At 34.2% G+C, this 18,036-nt stretch overlaps 2 protein-coding genes and 2 long non-coding RNA genes across 4 annotated transcripts; 1 reads left to right on the plus strand and 3 right to left on the minus strand.

The window, feature by feature from the left end:
• Positions 1-879: 879 nt before the first annotated feature.
• LOC110231039 lies at positions 880-1,723 on the minus strand. Its single transcript, XR_002334127.1, has 2 exons — positions 1,325-1,723; positions 880-1,240 (listed from the first exon to the last, which is right to left on the minus strand). It is a non-coding gene; the product is annotated as an uncharacterized LOC110231039 (long non-coding RNA).
• A 3,610-nt stretch (positions 1,724-5,333) lies between these two features.
• LOC9324663 (F-box/kelch-repeat protein At1g67480) lies at positions 5,334-7,813 on the plus strand. Its single transcript, XM_002887077.2, has 5 exons — positions 5,334-5,488; positions 5,917-5,988; positions 6,075-6,874; positions 6,969-7,287; positions 7,369-7,813. Exons 3-5 carry the CDS (start codon positions 6,372-6,374, stop codon positions 7,675-7,677), a joined length of 1,131 nt encoding a protein of 376 aa, XP_002887123.1. The 5' UTR covers positions 5,334-5,488; positions 5,917-5,988; positions 6,075-6,371; the 3' UTR covers positions 7,678-7,813.
• Positions 7,814-7,917: 104 nt separating this feature from the next.
• LOC9323189 lies at positions 7,918-8,919 on the minus strand. The gene is made up of 2 exons (XR_002334094.1): positions 8,689-8,919; positions 7,918-8,500 (listed from the first exon to the last, which is right to left on the minus strand). It is a non-coding gene; the product is annotated as an uncharacterized LOC9323189 (long non-coding RNA).
• Positions 8,920-9,440: 521 nt separating this feature from the next.
• On the minus strand, positions 9,441-15,879 carry LOC9324664 (mannosyl-oligosaccharide glucosidase GCS1). The gene is made up of 22 exons (XM_021035706.1): positions 15,492-15,879; positions 15,334-15,407; positions 15,002-15,253; positions 14,712-14,880; positions 14,485-14,571; positions 14,329-14,397; positions 14,102-14,198; positions 13,454-13,536; positions 12,963-13,070; positions 12,724-12,839; positions 12,437-12,544; positions 12,283-12,356; positions 11,797-11,922; positions 11,483-11,550; positions 11,024-11,173; positions 10,888-10,941; positions 10,678-10,734; positions 10,410-10,559; positions 10,214-10,305; positions 10,025-10,134; positions 9,853-9,916; positions 9,441-9,780 (listed from the first exon to the last, which is right to left on the minus strand). Exons 1-22 carry the CDS (start codon positions 15,795-15,797, stop codon positions 9,636-9,638), a joined length of 2,559 nt encoding a protein of 852 aa, XP_020891365.1. The 5' UTR covers positions 15,798-15,879; the 3' UTR covers positions 9,441-9,635.
• Between the last annotated feature and the right edge of the window lie 2,157 nt (positions 15,880-18,036).

An 18,036-nucleotide genomic window follows, 5' to 3' on the forward strand; every position in this document is an offset into this window, starting at 1 on the left:
TGAAAAAGGAACCCTAAACCCTAAATAAATACTAAATACTAAATCATAATTAATAAGCCCTAAACCCTAAATACTAAACCCTCTCCATCATAACATAGCTACGAGGACGATATATAGTAAACCCTAAACCATAAACATTAAACCCTAAACCTCTAAAGTCAAAACCCTCAACTCTAAACCCTAAACCATAGAGTCTAAACCATTAACCCTTAACCATATAACTAAACCCTAAACCATAAACCATAAAGACTAAACCCTTAACCCTTAACCATATAACTATAACTTTTATACCCTATACCTAAACCCTAAATCCTAAACTCTAAATCCCTAACTCTAAACTTTAAACCCTAAACAGGAAATCCAAAACTATAACCCTAAACCCTACGATACAACCTCTAACTTTTACCCCTTCAACCTTAAACCCTAACTTTTATAGATATATACAACATCAATAACCACCACTTTGGGTCCATAATAATCTAAAACATGTTTCTTAATCTGAAAACATATAACATTATTGAGATCGATGTGTTCATGTATACAATCATAAAATATACACTCGTATTGTTGTTTTATTTATATGTAATCTAACTGTATGGAATAACTTTTGTGGATATGACTACTAGAACTTGTTTCATCATATTTTATCACGATCTTTTATATAACGTAACACTTATTTTGTGGACAACATTATACAAAAATCACATTAGATTTGTAACATAACAAAATATTGGCTTCCATAATGCTTTTTCTATACATAAATCATTTATAATTTCATAATGCATAATACATCATCCATTATGTATCATCCATAATGTGGCATCCATAATATGTCATACTTAATAGTCAACAATAATAGTGGTGACTGATAGAGATAAGTGTGGGAAGTCATTGACACAAAAATATTTTTAAGGGACAAAATATAAACTATCCATAGAATCTTGAACATATGACAGTCTTGTTTTTAATTTTATATCGAAATTTGCAACACAATCATTTCAAATTATCGACCATCTATGCACATCCACCAAACTCTAACCACGTGGTAATTTCAATCCACGTCTAATTTATTTCTCACTCTCCAAAAAACATATTTTCACCCCTATCGAATCTTCAGACAAAATAGGGCAAATTAGCCACTTTTCTTCTCATGAAGCTTCTTCTTCTTGTCGATTTAATCTAGGATTCATGATTTCAACAAAACCTCTTTCCTTATATCATTGATAAATGATACCCCAAGCTGTCATAGAAATTAGTTTTCACATATATCTTTATTAATTACAAATTAAGTAGTATCAATTAAAAGAAAAAGAAGATAAAATACCCGGATCTGTTTGGGTGAGACTTAAACAAGACGAGACTTAGAGCATTCGTGTATGTCGTCCATGGAGATTTAGATGAGTAAGATGACGTTGCTCTGAGATTTGGGAAGCTTCTTGAGGATCTCAAGGAGGAGAAAATTGGGTTTCCGAAATTCAAATCACAGATCTGATGGATACGAATCTAAGATATGAAAATTGAAATTCATTGAGGAGTCGTCTCTCTCAAATTCCGGCAACAAATTAATTCATCATAAATCACTATTAACTATCATTGGTACAAGGTGAGGGAAAAAGATGAAGAAGAGAGGAAGAAAAAAAAAAGTAATAAGAGAGATAGAGATAACGAAAAAGAGAGAGATAAAAGATATTTGGGTACAAAGAGATAAAAGATGTTTGGGTGAGATGAAGAGAAAAAAAAGATGAATGAAAAAAAGAGATAGAGATGAGAACGAAAGAGAGAGAAAAATGAATGATATTTGAATAAAGAAAAAATAAATATTAAATATTGGAACCATGGTTAGTTAGGATGAGTTGAGAGTATAGTAGTAAAAAAACTTAAAAATGTGTCTACTACCCTTAATGTACTCCAACGTGAAATTGAGTTTTAATAAAGTGCTCTAGAGCAATATTTTCTTTATAATATTTATTTGCATTGTGTGTAAAGAACTAGCTAAAACTCCAAAGTCATATTTATAAGAATATAAGATGTAAAAAAAAAAAAAGAATATAAGATGTATGTAAATGTCCACTGTACTTTACAAGATAATGAAGAATAAAATGTTCACGAGATAAGACTGTGTTTGATAGTTTCTTTCTTCCTTTTTTTAGCCTTACCAAGTGACGTGGATTTGGCGTGTTCACAAAGCGATTTATTAATTATGTGATGTGATAATCTAATTGCCTATTTGTAAGTCTTATATATTGCCAGAGTAATAGATCACTAATTACTTCAAATTAGTAATAAATCAACACTAATATATATGGTTGGTTCATAGTTTAAGAAACAATTTTTTAATATATATTTACTTTGAACTCATACTGCAATTGAAAACCCCTACCACATAAAGTACTCATTGTCATGGACTCCAACCACTTTTTTTTTTTTTTTTTTTAATACACAACATCTAATTTCTAAACGAATAATATCCGATGGTCAACAAAAAAACGACTAATGTTCTTTCAATTCCACAAAAAAAAATTCTTACATCCATTTTTTAAAGAGATAATTAGGTGGGAGGTAAAGATCTGGACCATAATTAGTTTTTGGTAAATTTTTGTGGGGCCCAAAACAATGGTAATACTAGCCTCCTCTTCTTCCGATTTTAGTCTCACTAGCTCAGTTTTTGACTCTTCTCTCTTGTGTTCATTATCAATATGTTGTAGATATCCAACAAAATTTGTAGATTTGTGTTTATATTTGTCTCTTTTGTCATAATATCTGATTAAAAATTTTTTTTTTGTAAGATCATACATAATTCGAAGCTATCTTCTCGATTATTTTCGAACAAAGAAGAATTGGTTAAGGATATATAGAGATAATTTGTAGTTTAATTACGTTGCACTATTACACTTGCTCTGTGCAATAGTTTGGGTTACAATGGTTGTAATTATGTTTGAAGCAAGTACATAAATGTTAATAACGTTCTATATATGTGTTTACATGTATACAAATGTTAATAATGTTTAATGTACATGTTTATATGTATACAAATATTAATAACGTTTTATATATATATATATATATATATATATATATATTTATATGTATACATTGATTCATATTTGTGTTTAGATGTTTACAAATGTCAAATTGTTAATAACGCTCTATATATGTGTTTATATGTATACAAATGTTAATAACGCTAGAGATTCAATGATTCATGGTCACCACTACGACCCACACCAGTTGGCCCACGTCAGACGGATACAAAGGGATACGATACGATTGCATGTGCATTCAGACACAACAGATCTCCATCGTCTGATGATATGCTTTCTTTTTTTCCACTTTGAGTCTTTTTCTTTTCTTCTAAATTTCACAATGTCGGTATATTAATTTCAATAACTTGAAAATTGATTGACTTATATATCAAAATAAATTACCACCAATAACCTTCAATAATAAAAAGAAAATATGAAACCATTTATAGTTTTACTCTAAACACTATTGTGTGTTAAAACTTAAAAGTGAGAAGGTAAACAGTGAACTAGTATTTTCACAAAAAAAAAAAAAAACAATGAACTAGTATTAATAGTTTTTGTATCCTTTCATTCGCTTTAAAGTTTCTTAATTTGACCCATGTTCAGCCCCGGCTTAGAGGGGTGGGCGGAGGTGCGACGGCCCGGGGCTTTTTTTTTTTTTTAAAGAAAATTTACATGTAAAAAAGGCCAAATATTTTTAAAAAATATTATTAGTATGAAAATTATATTTCAAGAAACCTATTTTTTTATAAGAAAATGTATAAAAAGGCCCAAAAAATTTTAAATAACAATTTTCACTATAAAAAAGCCGCAAATTTTTTAAAAATTAAGTAAATTTTCTTTTTATATATTATAATAAACAAAAAAAAAAAAATTTGCCCTAAAGCTCCCAAATATATTGGGTCGGGGCTGCCCATGTTATTACACCAGTATTGACAATATAAAAAAAAGACGTGATATTAGGAATACGCAAGTTCTAGGTTCGACGCAGCTATATAGAGGGAATTATAAATTTATCTAGTTTTGGTCTATTTAGTAAAATGATTAGCAATAGCATGGTTTTTATCTAAGTTAGAAGTAGAACCCACTTGTGTAACATTTGTTCGTATAGTAAAAGTTGTCAAAATTTCTCCATAATACGAATCTTTAGTTCGTTTTGTAAATTACACGGTTTGGTTACAAGAAGAATAAAAATCATCTTCATCATTCTTGCTTTTTCTCTCTTTCATCCTTTAATTTGTCTTTCGTCGAATTTATTATTCTGTTACTCAAAAAATAATTATATAATCCTACCAAAAATAAATATATAAAAAAACTATAAAAATTAATATGACAAAAAAAATGATACTTTAACAAAAGAAAAAAAAAGGGAAAAAATCTTGACAAAAAATAGTTTATGAAGAATAATAATATTGTTTTAAGGGTAATATTATGGAATAGCCAAATAAAACACTTAAATTAAGAAAATAGCAGAGATAAAGTTTTTTGTTGCAAAATAGCCATGGACTCACGTTGTCAGATGAAGTGAAATACCTAAATTATCCTTTGTTTGTTGCAAGATCAACGATATGTGAGGCAGTTTCGTGAGATTTTTCAAAATAGCATGTAACATTTAAATTTCACATGTTATATTTAACTAAAAGACATGATATTTCAAAAAACATAGTGAATTTTTAAGAAAAAAACATTGTTACGTAGTGTTTTTTTAGAAAAAACATTGTTATGGAAAATTTAATCTGAATAGAAACTTTTAAAAAGAAATCACATGTAATCTTAATAAAAAATCATGTATTACCAAAAAATAATCATCTTTTTAAAAAAAAAATCAGATATGGTCTTAATAAACACGTGTATTATTACAAAATAACATGATAAAGAGAGATATTATACTGAATAGAATATTTTTTTCCAAGAAATACCATGTGTTGTTTATAAATAACGTGTAATACGAAAAAATTACATAATATAAAGAGATATATTATGCTATCACATGTAATTCGGAAAAAACGTATTACAAATGACATATACGTAATTACACATGCATTCTGACATGTTACCGATATGTTACTGTTGCTCATAGTTAATTTGTATATTCTTTTTGAATCCATTGTTACTCGCTTGTTTCAATCAAAACATGTCTTTGTTTTCTTGGTTGTCACAATCAAAAACATGTCTTTCAGAGCATAAATGAATACTAATATAGTATTAAAATATAGGGATGATGGGGTCATTGACGTGGTGACTAGTTGACATTATTATCTACGGTGATCCATTCCACCGTATGATCTCATTGGCCTCTCTATATAATCCCTAATCTGACGCTCCTTGTATTCCTCCATTACCATTATTAGATCTCTCTGTCTCTCTCTTTCTGTCAAAATATTATCTTCTCTCTGCACCAACTTCAACGCATTACGAAGCAGAAGACAGAACCCAAAAACCGACAAAGCTCCCCTATTCTCTCGGTATAACCTCATCTTTATCTTCTTTCTCCGCTATTTTCTCCTTTCTTTGTATAAATGTCTTTACCCATTTTGGATTAGTTTTTCCTCTCCCAAGTAAATGAATCATCTGCTTCAGGTCTCCATTGATTCTCCTACTCTGCTTTTCCTATAAAGAAATTTCGATCTTTGAGATCTTGGCCAATTCTTGAAACTAGTGTTTGCTTTTTCTTGATAATATTTTCTGTGAGAATTCTTCAATTTTCAGATTTTCTTGATAATGTTTTGCCTTTTTAGGAAATAATTTATAGCCATTCAAATTTATTCCCTTGTTTGTAATTTGCAAAATTGTTACTTTATTTTAGCACCCTATCTCTTTGTATGATGTTGATCTTATTGGTTCTTGACTTCGTTCAAAGAGTTGACTTATCTGAATTTGTTTTTTTTTGCAGAAAATTCAATACTTCTAAAGATGGATGTTGCGGGTGGCTGATGAATCTTCTTCTCTAGCATGACCTTTAATGGTAACATCTTCTTTACTCAAAAAAGAAACATTCTTTTGGAAGAATCTTGTTGTTGTTGACTGATCTTTTGATCATGTTCTTGGTAGATACAGAGATGTGTGTGAGAAGAAACAACATTTATTTAACAACAACAATCATAGATTCTAACGAAGCCATTGGTATGGAACATGAATTAGATTGTGCTCGACATCAATATTCATCAGTGGTCACTTCAATTCCATTCTTCTCCGCTACATTGTTTATTCCTCTCTCTTTGAAAATCACTATACGTGACGGGTTTCACGAAACTCTTTAATAACATTCTCATACACAAACACAAATAGTTTAGAGATTTGTTCTTGGGGAGATTTAGCTATCTCTCTGTTCAAAAGATTGGTCGAAAGATGCAAGCTTTTGCTTTAAGTGGGAAGAAAAGGATTGTGAATCACGGCATGTGTTTCTCAAAAGGAAATCTTGATCTCGGTTCACGGTTGTCTGAGAATTTTATGGATGATCCTTTGATCCCGGGATTGCCTGATGATGTCGCTAAGCAATGCTTGGCGCTTGTTCCGCGTGCTAGGTTCCCTTCTATGGGAAGTGTATGCAAGAAATGGAGGTTTGTTGTCCAGAGCAAAGAGTTTATCACCGTGAGAAGACTCGCCGGTATGCTTGAGGAGTGGCTTTATGTGTTAACGACGAATGCTGGTGGGAAACAGAGCCAGTGGGAGGTGATGGACTGTTTGGGACAGAAGCTATCATCTCTTTCACCGATGCCTGGTCCTGAAAAAACAGGGTTTAAGGTTGTTGTGGTTGATGGGAAACTTCTTGTTATCGCTGGTTGTTCTAAGATCAACGGTTCTCTTGTTGCATCTGCTGATGTTTATCAGTATGATACTGGCCTCAACAGGTTGGTCAGCTTTTTAGTTTCTTGATTTCAGCATTCTTTGTGAACTTTGATCCAATGATTGAGTGGATTTTGTATATTTTTGAAATGAAATCAGCTGGAGTAGACTAGCAGACCTGAAGGTAGCTCGGTATGATTTCGCTTGTGCTGAGGTGAATGGACTTATTTATGTGGTGGGAGGTCACGGGGTAGATGGCGAGAGTCTGTCGAGTGCAGAGGTGTATGATCCTGAGATGGGTACGTGGACTTTCATAGAGTCTCTGAGGCGTCCGAGGTGGGGCTGTTTCGCTAGCGGCTTCAACGGGAAGCTATATGTGATGGGTGGGAGATCCAACTTTACTATTGGAAACTCAAAACTTCTTGATGTGTACAACACTCAATGCGGCTCTTGGCATGGAAGCAAAAACGGTTTAACGGTAAGTCTAGTACGATTCCTTAGCTCGGTTTTCGAGTCTAGCGAAGATTCAGCTGCTTGATAATGATATGTTCTCTTGTAGATGGTCACAGCTCATGTTGAAGTAGGGAAGAAGCTGTTTTGTATCGATTGGAAGAACCAGAGGAAGATGTCGGTGTTCAATGCGGAAGACGAGACCTGGGAAGTGGTGGCTCTTCCGCTGTCCGGAAGCTCGAGGGCCGGGTTTCAGTTTGGTAAGCTGAGTGGGAAGCTTTTGCTATTTTCGTCTCAGGAAGAAACTGGTCAATGTACTTTAGTGTATGACCCGGATGCTTCACCAGGGACACAGTGGAAAACATCTGAGATAAAACTGTCTGGTTCTTGCGTATGCAGCGTCACAATCACAGCCTGATTGATTGCCATTGTGTTGTTGTTACATTTCTTCATATGATCCAAATCCAAAGAGAGCTTTTGTCTCTTAAGTTGATGATAACGCTGAATTTAATAAAGTGGAGAGTGTTTTATTTGACACTGCTTTAGTGTTGTGATTTCTCCTCTTTGTTTCTTGTAACATATGATTGATTTATTTTGGAATTTGTTTAAATACATTCACATTTCATTGGCAAAGGTAAAAAGCTAGTTGATTTTATAATATTGAGAAGCGACAGAGACTTTTTAAACACAGTTTTGAAATTACAACATTTTTGGAAACACCACATCATCGGTTTTCAACTATGGTTATCACTCACTCATATGAGAAAAAAAAAGAGTAGCATAAGAGCCCTTTGACGTTTTCACCAACCTCTCATGCGTTCCCTTCTCGGCAATAACACCGTTTTGCACAACCGCAATGGTCCTGAGCCGATGAGTCTATAATTTCATTAGAGGCTTATCGGCTCAGGACCATTGCAGTTTTGCAAAACGACGTTATTACAGAGAAGGGAACGATGAGAGGTTGGTGAAGATGTCAAAGGAGAGCTTATGCTACTCTTTGTGCTCACTCGAATGATAGTTGTAACGAAAGTTGTGTTTTTATTTCTTCCTGTTTAGCTAGATCTTTTTTCTACTATAGGAGCTTGGAAAACCTCGAAGAACCAATCCTACTTGCAATTACTTGAACATCAACCGGGAAGTTGATGCAACTGAGAAGAACAAACGCTAATTGCAGACCTCTTAATAAAGACAAACGCGAATCCTCCAAAGAAAGTTGATATGAGTTGTATGAATGTCCCAACCTGCGCATCAAAACCATCAATCTATCAGTATTTTGTGTCAACAATGAATGTAAAATACTAATAGATTAATTAGTGTTCCTCCATTCTACTGACTTGTAATTATTCGGTTTAACAAACACATTTTTGTAACGTGACTCAAATTAACAAAGATAATAAGTAAAAGGTATCTAAGAATCTAGAACCCTAACCTTTAAAACTTCTTTAACCATGTTTTCTTGATCCGTGGTGCTTAAAGCGTCTAACAAATCGCCATAAATCAATATCATCAACTGGCGAGTGAGTCCTTTTGCAACAGCAGCGATGGTGCCTAGTATCATCAATAACATCTCCCATTTGCTTGCAAAATAAAACATTTTATTCTCCATAATTTTATCCTCTCAAGAAATTGAAAAATTCTGAAAAACAAAACATTTGAGTGTATTGACAAATGTTATGAGTCTCTCCTGAATATGGGTGTTGTATTTATAGTACTAGTAGAGTTATAAATATTTACTAGGTGGTGGTTGGCTCATGCATAATGCATTAATGTAATAACAGTCATGTATATCTCTTCTGTTCAAGTGGTTGTTAGGTCAACAATGGGTAAAAAAGCATGAATAAGAATATTCCAAACTCTTTTGACCAAAGAAAAAAAATGAGTATTCCAACCTCTCTCTTGATATTTGTGAAGTTAGCAAGCCTTGAGACAGAGAAAAACAAAACAAACCAATGGATTTTTAAAGTTAATAAAAAGACACGGCTACTCAACCGTTGAACTACCAAAATGTTGTGCTTAGATATATGACTTATTGTTTATGTTTAGAGTGTAGTAGTTAAAAAAGATCTTCATAATTTAAATTTTGAGTAAATAATGTAATTTTAATCTAAATCTAAATAACTACAGTAAATTGGGCTCTCTCCTGTTCAATTGGTTGTTTGGTTTATTTTGGAATTACTTAAATGCAATTAGAGTTTAGTTTTGGTATATCTTTTGCAACACTTATTCGTATGACGTACAAAAATCTGGGACATATACCTCGACCAAAGTTGGATCTGTAACACTATAACCAACATGAGCAAATACAAAAAGCCTACATCAAAACTGATCTTCTTCTAACTCATACATGTTTGTATGTTATGCCGAAGAGGTTCTAATCTAAAAAATAGGATAATCTTCGGACATAATCAACAAGGTAAGCGCAGACCAGCCGGTGAAGAGACGCGTGCCTTTGCCTGTTCCCTTAACTTGATCATATTGTTCCCAGATGTACCCTGTCTCGTAATAGTTTCTAACCACGTTCCTGTATTTTATATGACATGTTTCAAGTTAAAATCAAACAAGACCACTCTATCGCAGATACCATTTAATATACCTTATCAAGTTGCTCCTTAGTTCCGTGTAAATGGCTCTTGACTTTTCTCTATATGGCCCATCCACTGCAGGAAATTTGACACATGGTAAACCAAATGCATATAATGTAATAAAACGTAGAAGTCTTGTCGTACAATGATGTGCTTTTTACCATGTGGAGGGTAGAAAATTACCTATAGAGTAATGGTGAAGAGAAGAAAGAATCATGTAGTTCATGTTCATCCAGATAGGACCTCTCCAGTATGGTGCATCATGCTCAGTGTTACGTTTCATATACATAGAACTGCATCAAAACATTGTTCTTTCTTATCATCGATGAGGAAGAAAATTTCGAGTATGTATGTTCCTTCTTGTGGGCTTACCTGGTTTTGGCAAGCGAAACTAGTCCGTAGTCACTCCATAAGATGCTCCTATTTGAAATGATATCAAGCTGTTTCTCGAGGATTGGAGAATCCTTAATCAACCAAAAATATGTGACGATTTAGATCAAAAAGATAACCGATCCATAAGGGTTTCAAAGATCACAGACAGTGGAATAAAGTTTGGCCGAAAACTCACAGGTGGGATGATTCTAGACATGAAGGGAAAGAAGCTGACATAACCCACGTGAGGAACCATTTTTAGCTTTGGCTTCCCAAAAGTCTTCCTTAAAAGCTGTCGAGATAATTGACCATTTTCTTGAATTACCTCTTTCCATATCAACTTAACCTGGGGATCAATCACCAAACATATGGTTTAACAAAAAGACTAAGAATCCTACGTTCTTCTTCTTCTATATGACAAAAATTGATACTAAAACTTTGTTAATTTATGAAGCTTCTCTTACTTTTTCTGTATGATTACCAAAGTCAAAGTAAGCCCCATGGTCACTATCGTAGTGCATCTGCTCAGAAGTTAACCATGAATGAGAAGAGAGAATGGTGAGAAGAAAAAGTTTAATGCGATATTCGTTTGAGAAAGAAATCATGTTTTTATATATATCAGCATCAAAATTAATGAAAGTGGGAAAATTGTTGACATCTGATAGAGAATAGACCTGATTCAGAAGATTGAAATTTGAAAGCAGCTTGGCAGTTGAATTGTAATCCTCCTGCAGGATTTGTTTTTTTAAGTCAGTATCATGTGAAAAAAAAATAAGAGAGACACCCCTTTCTTTTCCATCTTGTGCTAACCTTTGAAAGTTTATCTTTTTTTCCTAAAAGCTCTGTGATGGAATGCATGCAATCGGCAGCAAGGTACATCCAGCATCTAAGATCAACATGTCTCTCATCTTCACTTGGGTGTGAAGCCCGGGGATAATCATCCAGCCCCGACGAAAGCGTCTGCAGGAGATTTAAGACATCAGATTCATCTCTGAGGATCTGTCAATTGATCTACCATATCCGCACATAAACAACTGACACAGTAGCAATCCTACTAAAAAAAAGTCGCCCACACACACTCAAGCAATTCTGAGGCATCTTGCAGCTAACAAGAATATACCGCAGCAAAAATTCCTCAATCATTGTTATCACATTAATATAGAGCATATGGAAGCAGCTAAAGTCAGAGAAAACCTTATAACTCGACACTCACAGTCTATGTGAGGGTTAAATAAAGCTATCAGTTTACGAGAAACCAAGAAATGGTACCTTAGGGTTAAGTTCTCGAGTTGTTATGTTGTCTCTGCCATGCCAAAAGTAGCTTCCGATCTCCTTGCCTAGAGTTTAATCAATTCATGAAAAAGAAAATATGAACTAGCCCATTCCAAAGTATATTAAGACTATAAAAATACCAGTTATATACAAGAACTCGTCACATCTAGTGATCGTGATTAACAACTAGGGATCCAACTGTGATTGGTAAACAATAGTCACTTACGATACTACAAACTCTAAAACGCAGAGCAGTTGAAGATTAAAACAGTTCTATAAATCTGTAAACTAGAGGATAACCATGTTGTTACCTTTCTGGGAAGTATTAAACCACTGAAACCAAGCATCTAACCGTACAGAAGCCCGCTCAAGGAATGACAATACTTCATCCCTTTCTGATGCAATAAACTTTTCCATCCTTATAGCATCTATCAGATCTGGAAAAAAAGATTGTCACTATATGGAACTGAATTGATTGTGAAGCCTTTTTTTCTATCTTTACATGAATAGGTCACATTTTCAATCCGCAAAATGAGTAGCAAGCTGAAAGCACTCTTATGATCTTGGCAACAAAGATCTAAACATTTAATTGTAATAGGAATAGAAATATCAGTAACAGAACGAGCTGATAACGATATTGCTGATTCCCTCTGCTATAACAAATGCTGGTCAAGGATTGGCATTAAAATAAACTAATTTGTATGGCACAAAGCCACAAAGGCGTACATGAAACAAAGAGAGAGCAATGACAAAAGACAAAGCAAGTAGAGGTATAAGAACGAACAACAGATTCTTACCGCGTATCACCAAAAAAAGTGTTGGTGGATTGCCATTACTCGGGTATTGAACTACGAATTCCTCTGGAACCTTACTGCAGTTAAAGAAACTCTCAAAAACAATTACATCAAAAACCATGACTACCACTGTTAGTGAGAGAGAGTTTGTAAATACCTCAGAGCTTCAGCACCCAAAATTTGCTCACGTGGAATCCATCCATCTATGTTTAATAGGTCTAACCAGTGCCCAACGATATCCAAGGTTATACGAAAATCCCAGCGCCTGCTCAAAGTATACATAACACAGTCCAAAAATGATCAACTAGTGGAACTGAGTATAGCTTGTAACTCTGTAATGATATTTTCTCAATCAAAAGTGGCTTTCAGAAAATCGATATAAGAAACAATTAAAATAGCATCGTATCAAAGAAATCAACATACGAATGATCAATAAGAACGAACCAGATTAACAATTGATGGAAACCTTCGTCCCACAAAAAACCCCTAGGAAAAAAGGGCCGGCTTGGAACAGCTGTGTACAGCTCAGTTGGCCAATACAGCAAGAAATTATTCCGATTCTGCAATAGAAGGTATTATTATATTGTATGATTCTACGAGAGGTCCCGCATAGTTTTCAGGTGGGAAGACATTAAAAGGGATATAAAAATAATAAATAAGATGCGGGATGGAAATAAACTCGCCTGAGTACTTTTAGGAACATGAATTTTTGATTGGCCATAGAAGTAACCAATGCCACCAAGCATGTTTGCAATTGCAGTCTTGCCAACCCCCAATGTTTCTGAATCATGCTGAAACCACAGGAAACTGTACTTGAGATCCTAATCTCTTCTATGAACATCAATTTGGATTAAATGCAAATTATCACTATATGTACGTTATGACAGCTAGTAGCTGACAACATATGCTCGCCATTGAGAAACAGAACCGCATATAAGCAGAGACAGAGAAGGACTACATCTAGTAGAAGGAGATTCTGAGAGTTGAAGATTGAAAGTGCTAAAGTGAATACAGTAAGTATTCACTGTTCAGCAGTCACTGTTCTTGGCTTCACATCCAGACAAATTTGTTCATGGGGATTATTTCAAACTACAACAAGATCATCCATGAAATAAGACCTCTGGGTGTGCTAAAGATCATTTTATAAAAAAAAGAGAACAAATTAGAAGCATACCTTTTCAGAAAGGTTGAAGCATTTCTCAAACTTTGTATCAAACTCTTTACGTTTCTTTTTAAGTAGATCAGAGAGTGGCGAACCTACATGGAATATACATGAAACTTAGCACAAATGCATTAAATGTAGACAACAACAGCGATATAAAAATTAAGCCTATCTCTCAGAGAACATTCTCTTGAATGGAAGCTCTACTGCACTGACCCATAACAGATAAATATAATTAGTATCCCTACTACCGAAGCTACAGAATAATAAGCTACTGCTTTTCCTCAGGTTGGAGGGATACTTATGAAACAATGAAACACAAAAACACACACAGAAACCAGACATAAATTTCAGATTAGCGTTCTTTATCTGAGCTAAGAAACACAAAAGGTAAAGGACGCTGTAACAAACGCATTACCGGATGACAAGTTCATCCGTACTCAAACTCAAATGCAAGTCACATACACAAACTAAGGTTAAGAATATTTAAACACGATGCAAGTTCTTCTGTACTCAAACTCAAATGCAAGGTCTTCCGTACTCAAATTAAGAAAGTTCTTCCATACTCAAACTCAAACGCGTGTCACATACACAAACTAAGGTTAAGAAAATTCAAATCATCACTAGTAATGCTTGGTAATAACAAGATGCTAAAGAAACCTGTGAGACTTGTTAACCGCTTTTCCACGTTTGAACTTTCTCCTTTGATTCCGGAGACGAAGGGTATATCAATTGTAAATGGCAGCCTCCCAGAAATCTGTATGACAAAGGATATGTTGTCATTGGACACAGTGAAACATATTGATCCTAGATACCATAGGAGTTAAGAACATTCGATATATTTATACGACAATACACATGCATACATCTTCATTAAGACTGATTACCTGAAAGATGTAAATGTTAGAAGAATCCTCTGATGTGTCAGAGAGCTGAAGTCGTCCAAACTTCCTTGCCTGAAAACATACAAGCCAAGTCTTTATAGAAAAACAAAATACCATGTGCCCTTTCAAAATGAGTTATGAGCTCGAAAATTAGCAGACCTGCAGAGCGAGATTTTGCTGAACTAGATCAGACAGATTATATATGTGAGGCGTCTTGAAACCGGAATAATGTGTCTCGAGCTGATTCTGAAAATGAATAACAATTAAACTGGTTATATCCATATCAGGATCAGCAGATGACATATTAAACACGACATATCCACTTCCAGCAGAGACAGCTACAAAAATCTTAAGAATTCTATAAAGCATTGAAAATCACAAAATACCTGTGATTTTAAGTGTATCTGCCAGTCTCCTACATCTTCACGTGAACCCGAAACCAGGAGTGAGCTCCCGTGAAAATCCAAATTATCTTGGCCTAAATTTAAAACATTGCCACCTTCATCAGCTAAATAAAAGAAGAGATGGGCACTTCTCTTCACATCATCATTCAACCTTTAAGTCCACCATGGTCAAGGAAAAAAAACACACTTTGTCATGCCACATGAATTTCTATCAATAAGCCAAAATAACAAAAGCCGAATATAGAACAGTACTAGCGTCTATCAGCAATTACCCTTTATTTTTTACATCAATCCGAACTGCCCAATCCCCACCATAACCAAGGCCGTCTCCCTTCGACTTCACAAAACTCGTCTCTAATACCATATCGTTCTCAACCAGCTCTTGCCGCCCAAAATCCCGTCCATTATGTTCTCTCCATCCAAATGTACTTAAATCATCAGAGTTCTCACAGAAATGCCGCATAACATACATCTCGTCTTTGACACCAAGCCACATCAAGCCAGCTACCAAAGACAATGGAGTTCTGCATTGCCATGTACAACTTATTTACTTGTACAAAGAATAGCCCAAATTAGAGATTCATTACACAGTGAAACAACATACCTCGCACGAACTCCAAAATAAACATGAGGACGATAAGTTCCCCAGTACAAGCTCTCTTTGTGCTCGCCCTGAAACTGATACACATACAAATACAAATCTTCCAATTCATTATCTCAAAAGATCAACAAGAACGAGTTGTTGATATGCGCTTAGTGTACCATTGACAAATTCATGAGTTTGGGAGCAGGAAAAGGAGTGATAACCCTAGGCTTTTGAGCCTCATCATACAACAATCCGTGACGAACAAGTCGATTGATGACGAAGTAGATGACTAAAATCCCTAATATGATTAACCCAATCAATATCTTGAGATTCGTCTTGAAAGCACCGATCGACACAAGTTCTTTGCCTTTGCCGCGGCGGATACTCGGAGGATAAGGAAGCGAATCGCTTCCTTCATCGCCGCCGGGAAATGATGATGATTTGATTCGACCACGCGCGCTCCGACGGCTTGCTCCGGTCATGGTCGGAGTATCGGAAGACAGAAATTAATCGGATTTAAGGAATGTGTAGTTTGCCAGTTTGGGGTTTTGTGATTGCGATGATCAGTGTAGAGAGTGGACTTTGACTATTTAATATTTGCTAGAAAAAAGTTTTGCGGAAAATTCCAAAAAAAAAAACTCCAACTATTTAATATTTGTCACACAGACTTTTTTCGATGCCGGAAAAAAACCCCAACTAATTTACCGCTGACAAAAAAAAACACGAACTATTTTGTTTTTTCAATTTCCTCTCGTCTCCGTTACGGGCGTTAACGCCATTGTTGACGTCGTTACTATTTTTTGGGAAAATTCTTGAAAAAAACCCAAGTTATTTAAGTTTGCCAGAAAACTACCCGAATTATTTGTTCGTTGCCAGAAAAATACATAGATCAACATTTTTCTTTTTTTTTCTTTTTGTCTTCCATCAACAATGTAAGACGGTGAGAGCTAATAACTTTTATGTGTTATCTTGAACCTCATAAAAGTTTTCAGTTTTCACTATTACTTAGGACAATTAAATTTAAGAACAAAAATCAACTAATGTAACTGTGAGTTTTGTTCTAATTGGAAAATTGAAAAATCGATTAATTTAATCGTAGTGAGAATTTGTATGAGGTTCAAGAGAACACATAAAGTTATGAGGTCTAACCACCTTACATTGTTAATAAAATAAAAGAAAAAGAAAAAATTCTTGATCTGTGTATTTTCCTGGCAACAAAAAAATAATTCAGGTATTTTGCTGGCAAAATTAAATAATCTAAGTTTTTTTAAGGAATTTTTCTAAAAATAGTAACGGCGTCAACGACGGCGTTAACGGCCGTAACGGAGACGAGAGAAAATTGGAAGAAAAAAAATATTTCGTGTTTGTTTTGTCAGCGGTAAATTAGTTGGAGTTTTTTTCCGGCATCAAAAAAAGTTCAGGTTTTTTTCTGGCAAATATTAAATAGTTGGGGTTTTTTTTAGGAATTTTCCCCTTTGACCAATCGTGTTTGCTTTTTTTTTTGTTTGTTTCGGATTTTAATAACTTTAGGAACCGAACGAACCAAACTGAGATTTTGTTTTGTTGTTCGATTGTAGGTGCTGAACCGATCAACAAGATGTTAAATTAACTTCGGCAGTTCTCGGTTCACCAAAATATTTGTTTTTGTTTAATAACCGGATTATATAAGGCTGGACAAGGTCCCGAATCCGTTGCCTCGTACTCACCTTAAAAAAAGTATACGTTGTTATCAAGACAAGTATCAAGTATTATAATTTAGATAATTGCAAGTACAAGCTAAGTAACAAGTAGTTAAAACAAAACTAATAATCGATTTGTTTGACCGTTTACTCGTTATTATTTTATCATTTTATATACATATATTTTATATATATTTGTTTTTAGAATATATTTAAAAATTACGTAAAAATAAAGTAAATTTTAACATGTAAAAAATTTGAAAGTGTTACTTGCAAATTACTTGCTAGTAATTCGTAAATACTTGCAAGTAACTCGCAAGTGGCAAGTAATAACGCAAGACAAGTAACTCGCAATCAGCAAGAACTTGAAATTACAAATACTCGCATTCAACAAGCCAAATACAAGTACTAATTTTTATTAATCATACAAGGCAAGCCAAGTAACAAGTATCCTTAAAAGAGCAAGTACTCGCTTTGTGCCCACCTAACATACCACAATTAGATCGGTTTTACCAAATTTAAACCACTTTTCGTCAATAACCGAACCAAACCGTATTATCCGAAAACCGAACCTCCAAAAAAGAGACTGACGAGTTCATAGAACTTGTGACAGTAACACAGCACCGAGACAAACAGAGGAAATACATAAATAAAACACCAGCACCAAGACATTTTACTTTGACATTTTATTAGTAGTTTTTGACATTTCCTTTATCCTACTAACGCTAAACTGTTCTGGTTGTATTTTCGAAATATTTCAGTCAATTGACTTTAACTTTAGTAGTCGTATGAGAATGTCAATTACACGAATACTATCGACGAACGTAAGATATTTAGGTGATTCACCACAGGTTTTTGATGTTGGTTTAGTTTTATACAAACTCATTAGTCGGCTTCTAGTGGTTAAACATTGACATGCCCACTAGAAATGTAAATATTTTTACACTAAAAAAATTACATGTTGGAAAAAATTATTAGGGATAATATTGGAAGCCCATATTCTAATAAAAATTGTATAAATATAGTAATTTAAAATTCAGTA

The sequence above is a fragment of the Arabidopsis lyrata genome, assembly GCF_000004255.2.
Source record: "Arabidopsis lyrata subsp. lyrata unplaced genomic scaffold ARALYscaffold_2, whole genome shotgun sequence".
Lineage (NCBI taxonomy): Eukaryota > Viridiplantae > Streptophyta > Magnoliopsida > Brassicales > Brassicaceae > Arabidopsis > Arabidopsis lyrata.